This window comes from Prionailurus bengalensis, chromosome A2 (assembly GCF_016509475.1).
Source record: "Prionailurus bengalensis isolate Pbe53 chromosome A2, Fcat_Pben_1.1_paternal_pri, whole genome shotgun sequence".
In the NCBI taxonomy this organism is placed as follows: domain Eukaryota; kingdom Metazoa; phylum Chordata; class Mammalia; order Carnivora; family Felidae; genus Prionailurus; species Prionailurus bengalensis.
In genome coordinates, this window is record NC_057348.1 from 25,012,766 (window position 1) to 25,031,085 (window position 18,320).

The 18,320-nt window shown below is 38.1% G+C and overlaps 1 protein-coding gene across 10 annotated transcripts in view; it reads right to left on the reverse strand.

The window, feature by feature from the left end:
• TASOR (transcription activation suppressor) overlaps positions 1–10,949 on the reverse strand; it is a 52,632-nt gene extending 41,683 nt beyond the window's left edge. For 6 of the 10 annotated variants that reach the window (XM_043587683.1, XM_043587680.1, XM_043587682.1 and 3 more), the window contains exons 1-4: positions 10,337–10,916; positions 2,209–2,354; positions 946–1,038; positions 205–277 (exon numbers count right to left, since the gene is read on the reverse strand). In XM_043587683.1, the coding sequence (XP_043443618.1) occupies positions 205–277; positions 946–1,038; positions 2,209–2,354; positions 10,337–10,664 (640 nt within the window). In that variant the 5' untranslated portion in view covers positions 10,665–10,916. Of the gene's footprint in view, positions 1–204; positions 278–945; positions 1,039–2,208; positions 2,355–10,336 lie in introns of all 10 variants that reach the window. The other 4 variants (XM_043587679.1, XM_043587684.1, XM_043587685.1 and 1 more) reach the window with 2 other exon arrangements.
• Positions 10,950–18,320: the final 7,371 nt, after the last annotated feature.

The window sequence follows — 18,320 nt, forward strand, 5'->3', positions numbered from 1 at the left end:
AAATAATAATCTTTGATCAATTTGAAGTATGCAAATCAGAAACAAAGGGTAAAACTGGTTTTACGCTGCATAACCTCAAACTATCCTCCTTTTTCTGAGAACGTGACAAAGCAAACATGAATTTAATTATAAGGACTGCAACAAAATTAAACATGTTTAAGTGGCAACTTAATAATAGATAAATGAAAAAAAAAAAAAGATTACCCATGGAAGGACTGCCAAGAATGGTTATTTTGGACTGGCCCACCTGTAATCCTTTTTCACATATGCTTTGCACCTAAATAAACAAAACACTTCATCTTGCAATCATAATACATTTAAAACATGAAAAGATAATTTATAAACTTGTTTTAAATAAAATACAAGCTCCTAAACCCTATAAGTTCTACATTATAGAAATTTTATACACATGACAATTTATGACTAAATATCAGTGTGAAACTGGCTTATGCTTCCAATGTAACCATAGCAGATATCCATTTTTGTTTATACTAGGTGTGACAGATACTCAGAATTCATGCCACTCGTATATACAAACATTCCCTTTTAAAGAGAATTAGAACTGGCAAAACATTTAAAGAGAAAGTAACTCCACCTACACAACTTTAATTAAAGGAGACAAAACAGCTCCTAGTACATATAATCAACAATACAGAAGATAATCTACTTTAATAAAGAGAAAATTATTATCAAGCACATCCTAGGCAAAGAAAATAGGCTTGGTCAGAGAAAAAATAAGCACATTTGAAAAATAAATTACATAACAATGAAATATCTTGCCCTACTAAATCATTTCTTCCACATATAGATCCATTTACACATATCATTTATAGTAAAATGTAAAACATTAGTTTATAATTACCAAGTGTATTGTTCACACTGCAAAATTAGTAACTTACAGTGGAAACATCCTCAAATTGTTTTTTATAAAAGGAGTTCACACACCTGATATCGATCAACCATAAGAAATGCATAGGATTCCGAAAGTTCTTTATCCAAACGACCATCAAACTTCAGTTCTCTTCGCTTTTCGGTGAACTAAATAAAATAAAATCTGTAATAACTCCTTAGCATGTGATTACGTCTTTCAAGCTAATAGCTTCAGGAATTTTATTTCTAAGAAATCCCAAATGTAACCAAAGCAGAAATGATCTTTTCTCTCCCTATAATTTCCATGCTTCGATTAATTTTTACCCCATTATAACTAGCTCTTTATACCTTGTAATAATCAAATAAACATCTAATATCTATGAATTTTAACTAAATGTCTACTAAAATTTTGCCATATTCCAACTCTCCCACAGATTTTTAAGTTAATAGTTATCTCTGGATCTCTCATTTTACATAACATGGTACACTGCATAAAGTAGGTGGTTTAATAAATCTCTGCGGAATGGCCAACTTCTGGACTATAAACTCAATTAGGACAAGGAAAAATGTTTTCTTTATAACTACATTCTCAATGCCAAGTACATAAGATGTACTCCATATATATTTCCTGGATAAAAGTGACATCCTCTAAGTATAACTCAACTGCAAGTCACCCAAACTGCTTTCACTTTTAGATACAAGCAAATGGATATACATTCAAAATATGGAACATACATCTAAGAGATTAATATGCAGTATTCAGGCTATTACTGATGTTCAGTAATTAAAGAATTATTAGACAAAATTTTCATATAAAGTTAATAAATAACCCCTATCACACCCTAAAATCATATCAAACTATCAAGGTTTTAATTTTCTCAAGTAGCCAGTAACTTCAGGGATTCCTTCGAAGTTCAATTCTGGTAGCACTGGGTTGACCACTTTACAAAAGTACAAAATTAATAGTAGTTCATGTGCATTAGAAAGCAACAAACACAAAATATTTCTAAACATCTCATTTGTATTACTGCAGAATTCCTCATTCTGGCTTTTCCTAAAAACGTTTATAATCTACATGAAACTTAAATTTACTATCTTACATACTTAACTATTCCCCTTTGTTTACTTTTTTTTTTTTTTTTAAGTTTTATTTATTGGGTGCCTGCATGGCTCAAACTCACGAACCGTGAGATCATGAACTGAAGTCAGACACTTAAACTGAATGAGCCACCCAGGTTCTCCCAAAACTAGCATTTTTAAAGAAAAGGAACATAAAACAACTTCCAGGCTATTAACTGGTTATGAAGAATCTTACAATAAGTACTATTTAAAACTTACCTCCTTTTCCAAAAGTTCATTATGTATCAAGCAAGCACGTTTGTAGTTAAAATTTGTTACTGAGGTTGGTTCAAGGTAAGATGAATGGAGAATATTTAGAACGTCTTCAAATTCTCGAGAGCCTGGAGTTAATGGCTGAAAAAGTGCTAAAACAAAACAAAACAAACATTAATTTTAAGATTATTCCTTCTTAAGCGTAATTTCTTAAACTTTTGTGGGCTTACTATAACTTTTAAATAAGGTTGAAATAAGGCATCAAGGCTAATTTTGTGATATTCAAAAGAAACACATATTAACAGAGAGAAAATAAAAATCAATTGCCTACATTGTTCAGTTCCTTCAGCAATAAGTATCTGGCCGTTACACATGCACGAGCAGGTTACAATTTTGCAAACCTTAAGAATGTTACATCAGGCAACTTTAATTGCATAAAGACTCTCATAAGAAAGAATCTGTGCATAAGCTCAACTTGTCTCCACTCCTTTTTTATGTTACACTGAAATAGGTCTAGGACCATTTACTTGAGCAAACTAAATGCTTACAGCATAAATGAATGCATAAAAACATTTAAGATACTTATGTATCTATATAATAAAACTACCCTACCTGGTTTTTAGTACTAACGTTAGAATAAAATACACTGCATCCATTGGCTTCTTGTATTACCAATACAAAGTAGTGGGACATTATGAAAGCTTAGTGAAATGGAAAGATGTAGAGCTCTGGAGTGAAGCATGGACACAAATATCAGATCTAGCATTTACTAGCTTTGTGGAAGTCCCTGGGTAAATCAATTCACTTAACCAAAAATAAGCTCAGTTCTCTTACCTGTAAGAATTCATTCCAGCTATCCTAATAACCACTAAATTCTACATGCCACACATGATACAATACACAGAAAAAGCTCTAAGCACAACATCTGTTGTTCAAGTAAGACAATAAAAGTTTTTACTCCCCACACCTACAACTATTCCACAACCCAGTTAATTTTTAAAATACTTAAATATCCACTTGTTCTTAGACCAGTGGATTACTGGTCTAATAATTTCAAATTTCCACTTCATGCATGAAATAGTTTAACTTAATAATAAATTTCAAGAATCTATGTACATAAAATTTCCCCAAGCCAAAAAAGGAACTACTTATATTTCACTGTATATAGAAGTATTCATTCATAGAACTTGTTACACTGTGTTACCTTAATTTCTTTTGAGGTACTATTTCTAAAGAGTCAATAAATTTCACGGTCAAAATACTTTTAGGCTACTACTAAAAATTGTACGTACTCTTAACAGTACTAGACAGCAAATAAGATATTTTCACCGTATTTTCTAAACATACTATTAGGCTTTAAAGGACATGTCAAATGACATATCCATCCATCCCTTCACCAAACCATGTATATTATTACAAAAGTGTCTGTAAAACTGTAACGTGTGTATAAATGTGTATATCGATGACAAAATGTGTATATACGGTGCCCACTACTTTGGGATCGCACACTAAAATAAAGAAATAAAGCCAACATAGTTATAATGCAATGAAGACACTGACTAGGGTTAATCAGAAAAAAAAAAACAAAAAACAAAAAACCTCAAATAGAACAATTAAACACAAAGTGTCCTATAATTAAATTTGTAGCAGATGAATACATTCAATAATCTACTGTTGTAACCTCTACTGTTGTAACCTCCAGAGAGCCAGAACCATATGTGCTTTATTACTCTACCTTTATCATATGCCAGTAGCTAGAACTGTGAGCACTGGACCCAAGTAAGTTGAATAAGTAAGTTTGTAAAGAAAGTGAGAATAAACTTTCTCAATGATTTTTATACTGAGGGGTGCCTGGGTGGCTTAGTTGGTTAAACAGCTGACTTTGGCTCAGGTCATGATCTCATTATTCATGAGTTCAAGCCCCACATCAGGCTCTCTGCTGGCCTCACCAAACCTGCTTCAGATTCTCTATCCTCCTCTTTGCCCCTCCCCCACTTGCATTCTCTTTCAAAATAAACTTAAAGTTTATACTGAATACAAACATATTCTACACCTACCAAAGTATCATTGCTGTGTCATCTTAAATTAAGTCCCACAGATTCAATAATTCAGTAATATGTAAAACAAAATATAAGCTCTGAAATAAATCCTCTTAAGTCAAAATCAGTTTTACAGAATAGGAAAAAACATCTTTGTGACTGTCCCCAACTAAATTGGGAAAAACTTGGCAAGGAGAACAGCATGTATTTGGAATAGTCTTTATAGGCTTTCACATCCAAAATGGGTTAAGGATGATTTCAAAAATTGGGTTTTATGCACGATTCCTTTTTTTGTTGTTTCTAAGTGACTTCAGACATCTAAAATGCTCCTTCTGCAAAAGTTTCATGTGGCTTTAAACTTCTATGAAATCTTACAAGTCTACATAAAGCATTTTCCTTAGTTAAGCTGTCCCAACACTATTTTGACTATCAATCTAATCATATGGGGAAAATTTCATCATATAAGTTTATAGAGAAATTAACATTCCAATTATCAGAAAAGTACTTAACATTTGTTTCATTCCAAAGCAATGTCCTATAGTCATGTCAAGTGTCCTCAAGTAGACTGCCATTGGGGGGAAAACATTCTTGTGAATGAAAATATAGAAAAAGATGCCTGTGTCCTAGTTATTTTATATATCAAATGATTCCATTGGCTTTACTAGTTAGGCCAAAGTTGTAATTTCTCTTTTTCCTCCCAGTTTTCATTTCTACAAAAATAAAATTATGCTGTTAACTCTTTTTAAGGACTTCAAGTCAAAGTGCTGGTAATCATAATTAGAAATTTAACAAGTTTTTGTTCTGAATGTACATTCCCTAGTGGCCTATTTTGTCCTTAATAATCCTCTTACTCCACATCCCTTGGTCAACGTATCCTATCACTTCTCTTAAAGAAAACATGTATACATCATAACCTTAATTATAGGCCATTATTTGAGGCAATTAATAAACAACCCTGTGATTATCCAAATGGGGAACAGAACATTTTATATGATAATTATTTCACTTATGAAAAGTCAGTATCCAATATATTGTTTTCTGGATTCTGACAATTACGGAGTCTAACCACTAGTGGGTCATTATTACTATTTAGATAACTATACTAAGAGCTTTACATAAATGATCTCACTTAATCATTAAAACCATCCTACTTAGTTCAATTATACTCATTTCACAAATGAACCTGAGAGCTAACAGCCAATATGACCCAAGGTTACATAGTTGTGAATAACAGGGCAGGTAGGATTCAAATTCAGGCTGCCTAGCTCCAAATCTTATATCCTGAACTCTAAGTAGAAGGTGTGTGTGTGTGTGTGTGTGTGTGTGTGTGTGTGTGTGTGTGTGTGTGTGTGTGTGTAAGAGCTGAAACTGATCATTACAGAACTGGGCGAATAAAATTGTTTCTTCATTTTAGACCAAGAAATCATATAGAACACTTAGACACAGAAAATTAGGTATTAAAGAAAAAGAACTTGATGTCCAGGATTATGCTCTTTCTACCCTCTTATGTGTCTCTTCTATCAGATCTCTTGTTTTTCTCATTTTAATAGAGCCAAAAGCCAACGTGCCCTTTTTAGGGTTCTAAAGGTTAACAGAAGTAACCATAGTTCCTCCACACACCGAGAAACACGATTTTGCTTATTTATAGGATTTCCATAACATACATGTCAGAAATGAGTTGATGTACATAATTTACAAGGTTTCCTTATGGACAAAATTGATAATAGATGTTTTATGGGACTGAAGAACAGATTTAAAAAGACATTAGGAGATTTATAATTCGGACAAGGAAAATGGATCACAAAATTAGAACTAGAATTCAGGTCTCCTGACTCCATACTATCTATACTATCATTAAATATTTTTTACTACTGGTAGCATACAAATATATATTGAATTTAATGTTCTATTTAAGCAGTTGGAATAGACATAAAATTTAGGTCATGCAACAGCTTTGTTCCTTTGTCAAAGGAACAATTTTCAATTACTTTTACCAATTTACTTAGTGTAAATGCCAATCTTTATGTTTGTATTACGATTTATGTATATATGTAAAACAAAAAACCCATCTATATATATATGTAAAAATAAGCTAAACTTTTAAAAGATAGACCACTATTATCAAAACATATAAATAGCCAATGTGAAATAAACATTCCAATTTAAAGTAACTAATTCATGGAAGAAAAGGAAATAGCCAAGAGTAGGCTGCAGATCATGTGTGTTCAATTCTCTGAATCCATCTCTCTGATGTCTAGCCATTTGTTCCTTCCAATAATTTATCTGAAAGATATTTTAAAGATCACTTTTCTCCAGTCTAATAAAATTGCTAAAGACATAATGCTTTAGGAATGGACGTTTCATCTCTAAATCAAGATTGAACACAATACAGAATTAAGAACGAATATGCTGGCAGAGAACTAGAGATACAAGTACAAATATGACTAAAACTAAAAACTATTGACTTTTTCTGGCCCAGGGAATAGGTCAAAGAAAATTTTACTTACATTACTTAAAATTGATACACACCTATCAAATGTTTTATGTGGATAACTGGATTCTGCCTATACTTCCCTGCTTACCTGTAGATAGAGAAATCTGTGGTACTTAGAACCCAGTCATTCATATACAACTACTGAAACACGATGCAAATTTCCTTAAAGGAAACTTTGCTCCAGTCTTAAAAAAGACAACTGCAAATTCTGTGGGAAAAGATGGGTGCTGGGGAGGAGAATTAGCCATTAATTGTGCTAGCCTAGACCAGTATGGACACAGGTGCATGAGAAGTTAGTCTTGTGTCCTACAGAAAAAAAACATTGACCAATAAACACTTTCCAGAAAATGAATCATCACTACTTCATGTCCCAAGAACTTTGGAGGGAAAAATTATATCAAATTGCCAATTTTAATTTACTTTTAATGACTTATAGTATTAGATTTTAGAGTAAAAGAAGGCAATAGAGAAACATCTACCGACAAAATCCAATTGTACAATTTGGTTAAATATAAGAACAGTGCCTCTTTACACTATAGAAGAGCCCAGCCAATAAACAACACAACATACATCAAAGAGTAAAATTTTACCCTTCCAGTCAAGTTAGGTCATTTAATCTGTCACCACAGATTAAATGTGTTAATTTCATAATGAACATAATTTCTGAATCTCAAAATACCCCAGAGATGAAGACATACTAAATATATCTAAGTTTAACATTGGTTAAAAAATTTAATAGGTCAAATCAAAAGCTAACAAGAGCACTTATATTACAAAAAAAGAAGTCTTGCTACAGTTTGTGTAATGATAAGTACTGTACACCTAAATTCAAATTCCAAGTTCAAGTTGGAATTTGTGTGACCTTGGGCAAGTTATTTAACTTTTCAATACTTCGGTTTCCTCATCTGTAAAATGGGAATAGTACCTACTACATAGAATTTGGTCCACACATGTAAACTGCCTTAAACATGCCCACAACTTACTAAGCACTATAAAGTGTTTGCCACTACCATTAATTAGAATGGCAGTATTCTGCATGTTATGCTACTGTCGAGACAAGGAAACGAACTTTGAGTCAGCAAGCTATACTCACATATATCTGAGGTACCATAATCAAGTCATGTTAAGTTTCACTGGAAACGCACAGTCACAAGCACAGGTCTGCCATATTAAAATATGAATGCAACAGAATCTTTGATACTGGAAGGTTCAGAGGGATCTCCTGAAAATGATTTAATAGTCATGATAAAAGACTCCTGTGACCACAACTAGTATCTAGCCACATCCTATACATAAAGTGATACCTTTCAAGCCTTTCAAGAGGCAAAGATGTGGGGATGAAGTGCGAAATTAACAGTTCCTGCTATACCATTTCTAATAAAACTTTCTTTTTAAAATAATGAAAAGTTGAATTTTTCTATTAAATTCTATCACCAAGCACTAACTTCTTTCAGTTTGGATAGGATAAAGTCCATGGTGGTAAAATACCTGCTTGTTTAAGTTTTAAAAGCTCTAGTTAAGTCGTTATTGAATTATTTGAACAGCTGCTGCTTAGTGCATCAATTATTTTCACTAAATATGAAGAAAGTCCAGTGTGTTTTATTTTCCTTAGCTATAACTTCCCCAAGGTTGACAACCTTTTGCCTCTACATGAAAATGGAAAACAAATTTTCCCCATGGAGCATCAGACTCGGGGGAGAAAACAGCTAGATTTTATATTTCCTAATTCCTCAATTATTTCCACTTTTAGTGTGTTCAAATAAAGTTCTATTTTACAGCAACCTCTGGATTTACCTAACTAAAAAAAATACATGTAAACAGTGCCTTTTAACATTTCCTGGTGACTTCCCTCATTTCAAACCAAACTATGAGGCTTTCTACACCAATATTCTGGTCCTATCAAAAGTTTTAAAAGATGGTACATCCATTGTTTATGGTGTAACATAAACCATATTCTTGGGCACTTAAAAATGAAAGAAAAAAGGAAAGAAAGGAAAAAAAAAGAAAAGAAAGAAATAGAGGAAAAAGAGAAAAATGGACTTCAAAATTTTATCAAGCTACGAACAAGAGAAAAGTTCAATCTCCTACCTCATAAACCAGAGGCCACGTGAATGTACTTCCAACCTATTCTCTAGCAATTGATTAATTTGGGAAGAACACCTAACTTTCCTCATATAGGCTGTACCATACATCTTGACTAAATAAACCAAAATAATGGACAGCCTTGACCTTTACAAATATCCCTTGAACTCTAAAATACATTACATTAATTCACCCAAAAGATATTTCTAGAAACATTCCTCATGCTAGTGGGCAAAAGGTAACTTCATCTTTGTCAACATGGTTTCTGACACCAAGATTTCCTTGGTTTTCTCATCCAAAAAGAAATTAAGTTTGATTTTATTTGTATCTTCTTGATACAAGGCTCTAACAATTTCAGTTGTGCAAATGGGAGGTGGTTAAGCACATGGAAAAAAGAAGCACATGCTTCAATCAAGATTCCACGTCTACTAAGACTTTAATTACAAATAAAAAAGCATTCTGCAAATAAAAAATTCCTATTATTTCCCAAAGTAAATCATGAAAACCTGAACCATGAGGTAAAAGAAAAAGAGACTTTAAGTTGACTAAGTCCAAATCACTGGAGAGTCAAAAACAGTGTAATAGAAAACCATAATACTACTTTTGATCTCCATTAGAAATGTGTCCCAATATAGCATTGTTTTAAAAACGTAAAAGTAGTTCATGTAACTATTCCCATATTGGTTCCAAAAAGTAGACTGGCCTTAAAAAAAACCAAAAAACAAGTGACTGGCCTTAAAAAAACCAAAAAACCAACTTAAGTTCTCTCATCTGCAAGATCAAGTTGGTGACTCTTGGGCATAAGCTAACTTCTATTTTTTCCATAGGGAAATTACTGCACCAAGAACCTACCTTCCCATTCTTCTCAAATACAAGAGAAAACATACCAAAGTTTGGATTTAAAGAGAGACCTATTTTAATCTAACGCTTGAACAAGGGGGGAAAAATCTACATGGAAATGAAGTGTGATGGAAGACAGCAGTGTGCATGGATCACATCTAATGGAGATTTCTAAACAAGGGGAGACGCTGACATCGAGCAAATTTCAAGTAGACACTTCTAGCTGAAGAATTTCCATAGGGAGAAGCACTTGTGGTCCTCTGAATGCAATGGCCTTGGAGAAAGCCCCAGAATCCACGGCCACGGGCTATTTCCAGAGTGAGACTTGTCAGAAGCATCCTGAGGAGGACACACCAGCTTCTGTGCCTTCAGGGGTTGGGAGGGAGGGGCGCCGAGCACCATCTTTCCTCTCTGGGAGCTGCAGCCTTACGGACAAGCTTCAAACCTGAGCTACTTCCAACTTCCACGGGGAGAGGGGGAGCAGGGGAGCGTGGTTCCACCGCTTTCCTCTCGCACCAGGCGCAGCAGCTGGGTGGCCGTGGCAGTGAGGGGAGAGGCGGCTGGCGCTGCATGCGTGTTTACGTGTCTCGGATGGGTGTGGGAAGAGGAGACAGAGAGGTTCTAATGAAAAGATGGAGGGGAGAGAGAAAGAGGGGTTGGGGGAGAGGGGAAGCACCACCTTTCTTTTCTCTGCTCTTCCTGGGGATCTGAAAACTCCTCCTAACGGGTCTTTCGGGCTCTTCGGGGCCTTTGGGCACAGCGGCCGCGCCCGCCTCAGACGAGTCCTGAGTCTGCTCGTGGCTGACGCTCGGGGCGGCCGAGGCCGCTGCTGTCTCCTCAGGCCCGGCGCCGCCGCCGGGCTCCGCGATGCTGAGGCCGCCGCCGCCATTTTGTGGGGAGGACTCAAGCTCCGGAAGCGCCTGCTTCATCTCGTCGTCCCCGCCGCCGCCACTTTCCCAGCTCGCGTCCGTCGGCGGAGAGGCCTCCGTCTCCCCAGCAGTCGCCATCGCGCCGGCGTGAAGAGCTCCGGGAAGCTTCTACCGGCAAGGTCGGCGGGGGTGGGGGGAAGGGGCGACGGGCCGGCCTCGCTGCCGAGCTGCTCTCAGCCTACCCACCCCCTTCCCCCCGTGGCCGCGGACCCCGGTCCCGACCCAACAGCCTCTCCGGGGCCCCAACGCCGGCGCCCCAACCGTGCCGCCCGCCCTAGGAGCCGCTCCTCGCTCGGGCAGTTCTTCTGCCGGCCCCCGCCACTCAACGTGCTGGCGTCGGGGCCGGGAGGGGGCGGGGCCGTCGCGGGCCTCTCCGCCAATGGGGGCGCGGTGCCCGCCTCCGCGGGTGCGGATAGACAGCGCTGGGGGGCGGAGCCTCGGGGCGCCCGAGCCCGCCAAAAGGGGCGACCGCAACGCCCTGCGAATACCTCGACGCCGCGGACCGCTGCGGGGTGGACAGGGCTTACCGCGAGCTGCGAGTTCTCGGACCGCGCCTAGCCAGCGCCGCAGGCGAGGAAGGCGCGCCTGATAGGTCCCGTGAGCTCTGGCGTCGCCTGTCTTAGCGAGATAACGGCCCTTCCCCCAGCACGAGTTCCCTCAGCCAAAACAGGATTCAAGCACTGGATGCAGGATGAACCCGGCTTTGTGAAGTATTTGCGTGCATAGATAGACCTGGAGAGAGGAGATAAGACAGTGGTCTTACGACGACGACAGCCTGAAAGCCTCTGGGCCCAGTGATCTGCCTTGACCACCGGATCTGCATCTTTACAATATATTACTCCCCGCATCCCTTTTTATCTTAAAGCGTTAGAACCAGTGACACGCCTCCAGCCAGCAGACAATACTTGAGACCCTTTAATGCATCCCTTTTTATCTTAAAGCGTTAGAACCAGTGACACGCCTCCAGCCAGCAGACAATACCTGAGACCCTTTAATGTGACTTCACAGCCTAGTGTTAACCGGATTTGGTTCTGGGGAGCTTGAAGGGAGGGGGACTGCTGGCTTTTAGACTTTTCTTCTTTGGTGTTTTCGGTTTTCCTGTATTGAGTATATATTAAAGAAAAATACAAAAGTTTGCAGCCACATTAAAAAATATACAGCAGGTGGTCGCTCTCCTTTAAAACAGTTTGACCGTCAAGTGGAAGGCAGTTTAAATACTTTATGCTAACTAGATGGAAATTACCATCATGAGTTATCTTGAGTACAGTCAGTATTTACAGGGTGCTTTCTGTATACCAGGCACTTTATCTCTATTGAATCTTCACAACAACAGGTATCAAGAACACACTATTTTACACAATTTAAAAAGTGTTGCAAGACATTGAGCAATTTAAGTTAATAAAATCAGAATTTGAAGGCAGGTCTATTTAACTCCGACACAGAGTGCTTGCACTTCACTGCTTCTCTAAGACTTAATCTTCACAGCAATCCCGCACCTTTATGAATTTTATGGATGAAGAAATGAGGATACTTTGCTCAGAGTCTCCAAGCAGCAGGGTCAGAATTGGGACCATATCTCCATTTTCAAACTCCAACCGTCTCCCAAGCAGTTGGCTGACCAAACCTATAATTATAATAAAACCCTAGGCCTTGCCACATGGCTAGTACTTAAAGAACATTCCCAAGGGCAACAGGAAAGTTGGATTCCTGTGTCCGGTTAAATACCATCCCAGCCGATATTGAAAAGCTAATCTTGCCCAATATATTTGCATCAGCTCAGTAAACCATAGGAAAGTGAGTTTAAAACAGTCACTCCTTTTAGTAAATAGTTAGTGTAAAAACATTTTTAAATGCTGATGAAAACATGTGGGGCTATGTTGAGACAAAACGCTACATTATTTTAAGTTAAAAGTAACCTTTAAACTTAGGGAAAGAGGCTTCACTTGATATAAATGAAGTTACAGAAGATCAGACTCAGATGTTGAGGTCTCCAGATGCCAACTGTCTTTTTTGTTGGTTCATTAAAGGCATCCCTGCAAGCTCATTTTTATCAGATCAAAAGATAAGTAGGAGCTAACTGCACACTGGTGCCATTACTCAACTAAGGCTTTCGGCATTTGCTCAGCAAAAGCCATTCTATTTGGAAAGTAGAAACCCTTAGGCTATATATAAGGCAAACGTGCTGGTGCTGGTTGTTGGTAATGAGTTACCTAAAACTAAGGCCAGAGAAACCATTAGTCTTCCACAGAGATTGAATCTTAAATTTTGTGAGATCAAAATTTTTTCCATTCCAAATTATTTAAATTTTTTTTTTTTTTTTTTTTTTTTTTTTTTTTAGAGAGTGCAAGCTGGGGAGGATGGGGGGGGATAGAGAGAGAGAGAGAGAGAGAGAGAGAGAGAGAGAGAATCTTGAGCAGGTTCCATGCTCAGCATGGAATCTGACATGGGGCTTGATTCCACGACCCTGAGACCACAACCTGAGCCGAAATTAAGAGTTGGACACTCAACCCATTGAGCCACCGAGGTGCCCCTACATTTTTTTTAATGAATTTACTATTATATCTCATAAGGTAAAGAAAAAAAAAAAGGAAGCTCTAACATAATCTTAACTATATATTCAGTTATTGTACATAGCAAAAATATTTAGGTTTAGCTGGGTCACATTACTAATATTCAATATTAAAAATACTTTTTAATTGCTTATTGGGAGCTAAGCACTGCTATGTGATGAGGCTATAACTCTGAAGCAAATGGACGTGGTTACCTCCTTCAAGTTTACAAATCAGTGGGAATATATGTAAAATTAGGATCTATGGTGGTGAAGAAGCAGAGACCTAAAGATGAAGTAAAGTTTCAGCTACAAGAAAGGGATAGAGGAGGCATAAATTGGCTAAATCCTACCTATCTCAGGAAAACTAACACAGTAAGATAGAGAGGCTATCCATATGTATATTTATGCATATAGATATCCAGTATATATATGTGTGTGTATATATATATATATATATATATATATATATATATGTTTGGTAGGGCAAGGCAGGGGAGGGAGAGAGGAAATGCAAGGGGATGAACTACTACAGATGCACATGGTTCTAGAGTAAAGACTACCAAAGGTTAAAAGTATAAAACCTATGTTGCCCCCTATCCACAGTAATGAACAAAACAATAACACAAGGAACATTAGAGAACAATAGGAGACAGTATATAATTAAATATCCAGGGTGATAAAGGGCAAACGGACCTAGCCTTCCTTAGGCCGAAAATAAGCTATGACCCATATAAACTTAAAGGGACTTCAGAACATGAGATGGTGAGGTGAACCTGTGTTTGCTTCGGGCTTTCATAGAAATACTGTTGCTGTTCCCTACATTAGTTCTGCTTAAAACCACATTTGCTGAGTTACTGGAAAACAAACCTTCCCTTTTAATTGCTTGTTTGAGCTTCTTTTTTTTTTTTTTTTTAATTTTTTTTTCAACGTTTTTTATTTATTTTTGGGACAGAGAGAGACAAAGCATGAACGTGGGAGGGGCAGAGAGAGAGGGAGACACAGAATCAGAAACAGGCTCCAGGCTCCGAGCCATCAGCCCAGAGCCGACTCGGGGCTCGAACTCACGGAGTGCGAGATCGTGACCTGGCTGAAGTCGGACGCTTAACCGACTGCGCCACCCAGGCGCCCCGCTTGTTTGAGCTTCTATAAACCTGCTTGGCATAATCGCGCTTCCCCATTTTCGGTCATCACATCCTGTTCGAACTAGATAGAAGGCTAATATTATAAACAACATGATTCATCATTCAACTAGCTAGAGTCAGGCACCATATTTCAAAAGCCTTTAGGACTGTTTGATTGGAGCCCGCCCTCTCCAACTGCCACCCTTTGCAATTCGATTGGTCGATGTAGCCTTTATAAGAAATTTCCTAAGCTTGTTCGGGGCCAGACTTTCTGGACCTGTTGTATTTCCCTGTCTGGCCTGGCCATAATAAACTTGTTTTGATCCTGTTTTTGCTGTCCGGAGTTCATAAGCGATCACGACCTACAACACAGGGGTGCTAGGTGGCCCAGTAGGGTGAACTACCTGACTCTAGATTTTGGCTCAGGGCATGATTTCAGGATTGGTGGGATGGAGCCTGGTGTCAGGCTCTGCACTGACAACTCAGAGCCTGGAGCCTGCTTCGGATTCTGTGTCTCCCTCTCTCTCTCTCACTGTCCCTCCCTTGTTTGTGCTCTCTCTCTTAAAAATAAATAAATAACCACATTCACATTTTAAAACTTGGAAACATAATAACCTACTTCAACTTCTCATTTTAAAAATAAAGAAAGACAGTGGCCCAAGATCACATTGCCAGCTAATAAGACTTAACATTTATTGTGCACTTTCTATGCATCAGGCACTGATATAAAAGTTTTACATGTATTGTTTCATTAATCCCCATGAAAAGCATTAATGTTATCCCTATTTTGCAGATAAAGAAAGTGAGGCAGAGTTGTTAATAACCAGTATATGCTAACTTCTTTTATCAGTGGTAAAATAAAGTCCAGATACAATTTCACCTCCCTCAAACAGTACTTTAGTTTTTAAAAATGTTTATTTATTTTTGAGAGAGAGAGAGTGAACAGGGAAGGGGCAGAGAGAGAGAGAGAGAGAGACAGAGAGAGAGAGACAGAGAATCCTAAGCAGTTTCCATGCTGTCAGCTCAGAGCCTGACAGATGCATAAAACTTTGTTCTAGCAATTTTACTTCTAGAAATTTATAGTACAGCTATACACATTCTCATTCAAAATGTTTATTCGGGCATATCTGTTGTTGTTTATAATGGGATATCAAGTGTTTGTAGTAGGAAAGGATTGGACACAACCTAAATATCTACCAATAGGATATATCCACACAATGGAATACTATGCAGCCACAACAAGGAATGAAGCACTGGCACATGTTACAACATGGATGCAACTTGAAGAAAACATTATGCTAAGTGAAAGAAGCCAGCGATGAAAGGCCACATATTGTATTGCATATCCATTCATGTGAATGTTCAGAATAGGCAAATCCATAGTAACAGAAAGCAGATTGGTGGTTACCAGAGGCTTGGGGGGGGGGGGGGGGGGGTGGGGGGGTGGGCAGGGTGGGTGCTGGGGAATGAAGACAAACTGCTAATGAGTATGGGATTTCTTTTGGGTGTAATGAAAATATTCTGAAATTAGATATGATGATAGTTGCACAACTCTGTGAATATACTAACAACCACTGAATTATACACTTTCTAAATTTTTATTTTTATTTTATTTTAAAATTTTTAAATGTTTATTTTTGAGAGAGTGAAGGGGGTGTGGGGCAGAGAAGAGGGAGAGGATGGAAAGCGGACTCTGTGCTGACAGCAGACAGCAGGATGTAGGGCTCTAACTCACAAACTGTGAAATCATGACTTAGCCGACTGAGTTACCCAGGTGCCCCACTTTTTTAAAGTTTTTATTTATTTAAGTAATCTCTGTACCCAACATGGGGCTCTAACTCATGACCCTGAGATCAAGAGTTACACACTCTTCTGACTGAGCCAGTCAGTTGCCTTGAAGTATACACTTTATTATTTTTTCGAATTATACACTTTACAAGGATGGATTTTGGGGTGCCTGGCTGGCTCAGTCCATGGAACATGCAACTCTTGATCCAGGGTCATGGGTTCAAGCCCCATGTTGGGCATAGAGCATACTTAAAAAATTGTTTTTTAAAAAGGATGGATTTTGTGACTTACGAATTATAGCTCAATGGAAAAAAAAAAAATAGAGGACGTACTTATTCCCTGAGGACAGAGACTCCAAGCAGTGGAGACTTTCCTGTGCTCCTGGCTTTGATAAAGCAAACTGCCACGGGTTCTCCAGCTGCCAACACTTGAGAGCACTTAGAAGCAAATTCTTTCCTAGTGAGTCTCCAGGTGAGAATGAACCCCAGCTGACATCATGATTTCAGCCTTGTGAGACCCAGGCACAGAAACCGGCTAAGCCATGCCCAGACTCCGTCTTACAGAAACTGTGAGATTAATACATGGGTATTGTTTTATGCCACTAAGTTTGTGGTAATTTTGTTATGCAGAAATGGAAAACTAACATAGAGGCTACAATATACTTGGTGTTTTCTAAGTGCTTTGCGTATGTTAAGCTTATTCAATTTTCTCAACTTTATGAGGTAGGTACTTAAAACAATTCCCTTTTTGGAACGAAGTAGCTCATTATGTGCTTAAAAAAAGCAAGGTACAGAACAGGATGGATAGAATGGTAGTAGCATTTGCACCAAAAAGGGGGAAATACAGTTAAGTATATGCACCTATTTGCGTAAAACTTTTGTGGAAAGCTACATGAGTAATTAGCAACATTGGTTTCCTACGGAAAGGGACTAGGTTCTGAAAGAAGTGGGAGAGACTTCACACCCTCTCATACTTTAAAGCATATGAATGCATCCCTTACCCAAAAAATTATTTTTTAAAAAAGAAAGGGAAAGAAGGTATAGAAAAGCATGCTCAGAAGCTGTCATTGTCATTAGCAAGAGTAAAACTAGTATCTCAGTAATCATCCAGAAAGCCAATACAGAGATTTTAGAAGGGTCCCTATGTTTCAGTCTAGAGGAATTATAGACTTCCACATGCTGGTCAAAGAAAGCTATTAGGTAAGTAAATAGTTACAAGATTCACACATAGTCAAACAGAAGCACCACTAATAGTACTTCTGAAGTAAACAAAATCACTAATAAGATGGATAGTAACAACATTCCCCTAACATTTGCAAGGCAATTTTCATGTGTCTTTTTCAGGTAATAGACGCTACTTATGATCACACATACCTTGAAACTTCAAGGTCACACAGCTAAGATTTTTTTTTTTTGACATGCCCATTGAAAAGCAGCAGTATGGAAAGATAATGAACACCAACCAACAAAACCACCACTACCAGATTCAATTCATAGAACTCCAAGGATCTTAAGAGATTAATTAGTCCAACCCATGTCTTTATGAATAAAGACAGTATTACAAGGCAACTCCATTGCCTATTCAGATGCATCAAAAAATATGAAAGTGTCATTCCTTCCATTACACTTCAGATAAAACAACAATTCTTCCATGGAATCTTCTTTTTCCAAAGTGCTTATCCTGTTACGAGATATTTCTTGAGTGTATCCCAAGTAGGTATAAGAAAGACCCTGTTTAACACACACACACACACACACACACACACCACAAAACAAACAACAACAACAAAACAAGGGAGGCTCCCGGGCGGGGGGGGGGGGGGGGGCGCTCAACTGGTTAAGCATCTGACTCCTGATTGTGGCTCAGGTCACCATCTAACAGTTATGAGATGGAGCCCCACATCCGGCTCTGTGCTGGGCGTGGAGGCTGCTTAAGATTTTCTCTCTCCCTCTGCTCCCTTGCCCCCGTATCTCTCTCAAGAAAAAAAAAAAAAAGACCCTGTAGTTTGACAACAAATTTGTTTGAAATTCATTCATGGTTGATGTCTGGAAGGAAAAAACGTCCACGCAATGAAGAGAAGTCTCAGTTGAAGATAAGAATATAATTAGGGATGAGCAAGTATGCAAGTATCTCTTCAACTACACAGCTGACTCTGGTAACCACAAGTATCGGCTAAACCCAGGAATCAAGAGCTGTTACTAAGTTACTGTTAAGTTTTTGTTTCATTTGAGTCGAACCCTTCTAAGGCTTCTGTTAAATTTAATACTATGGATG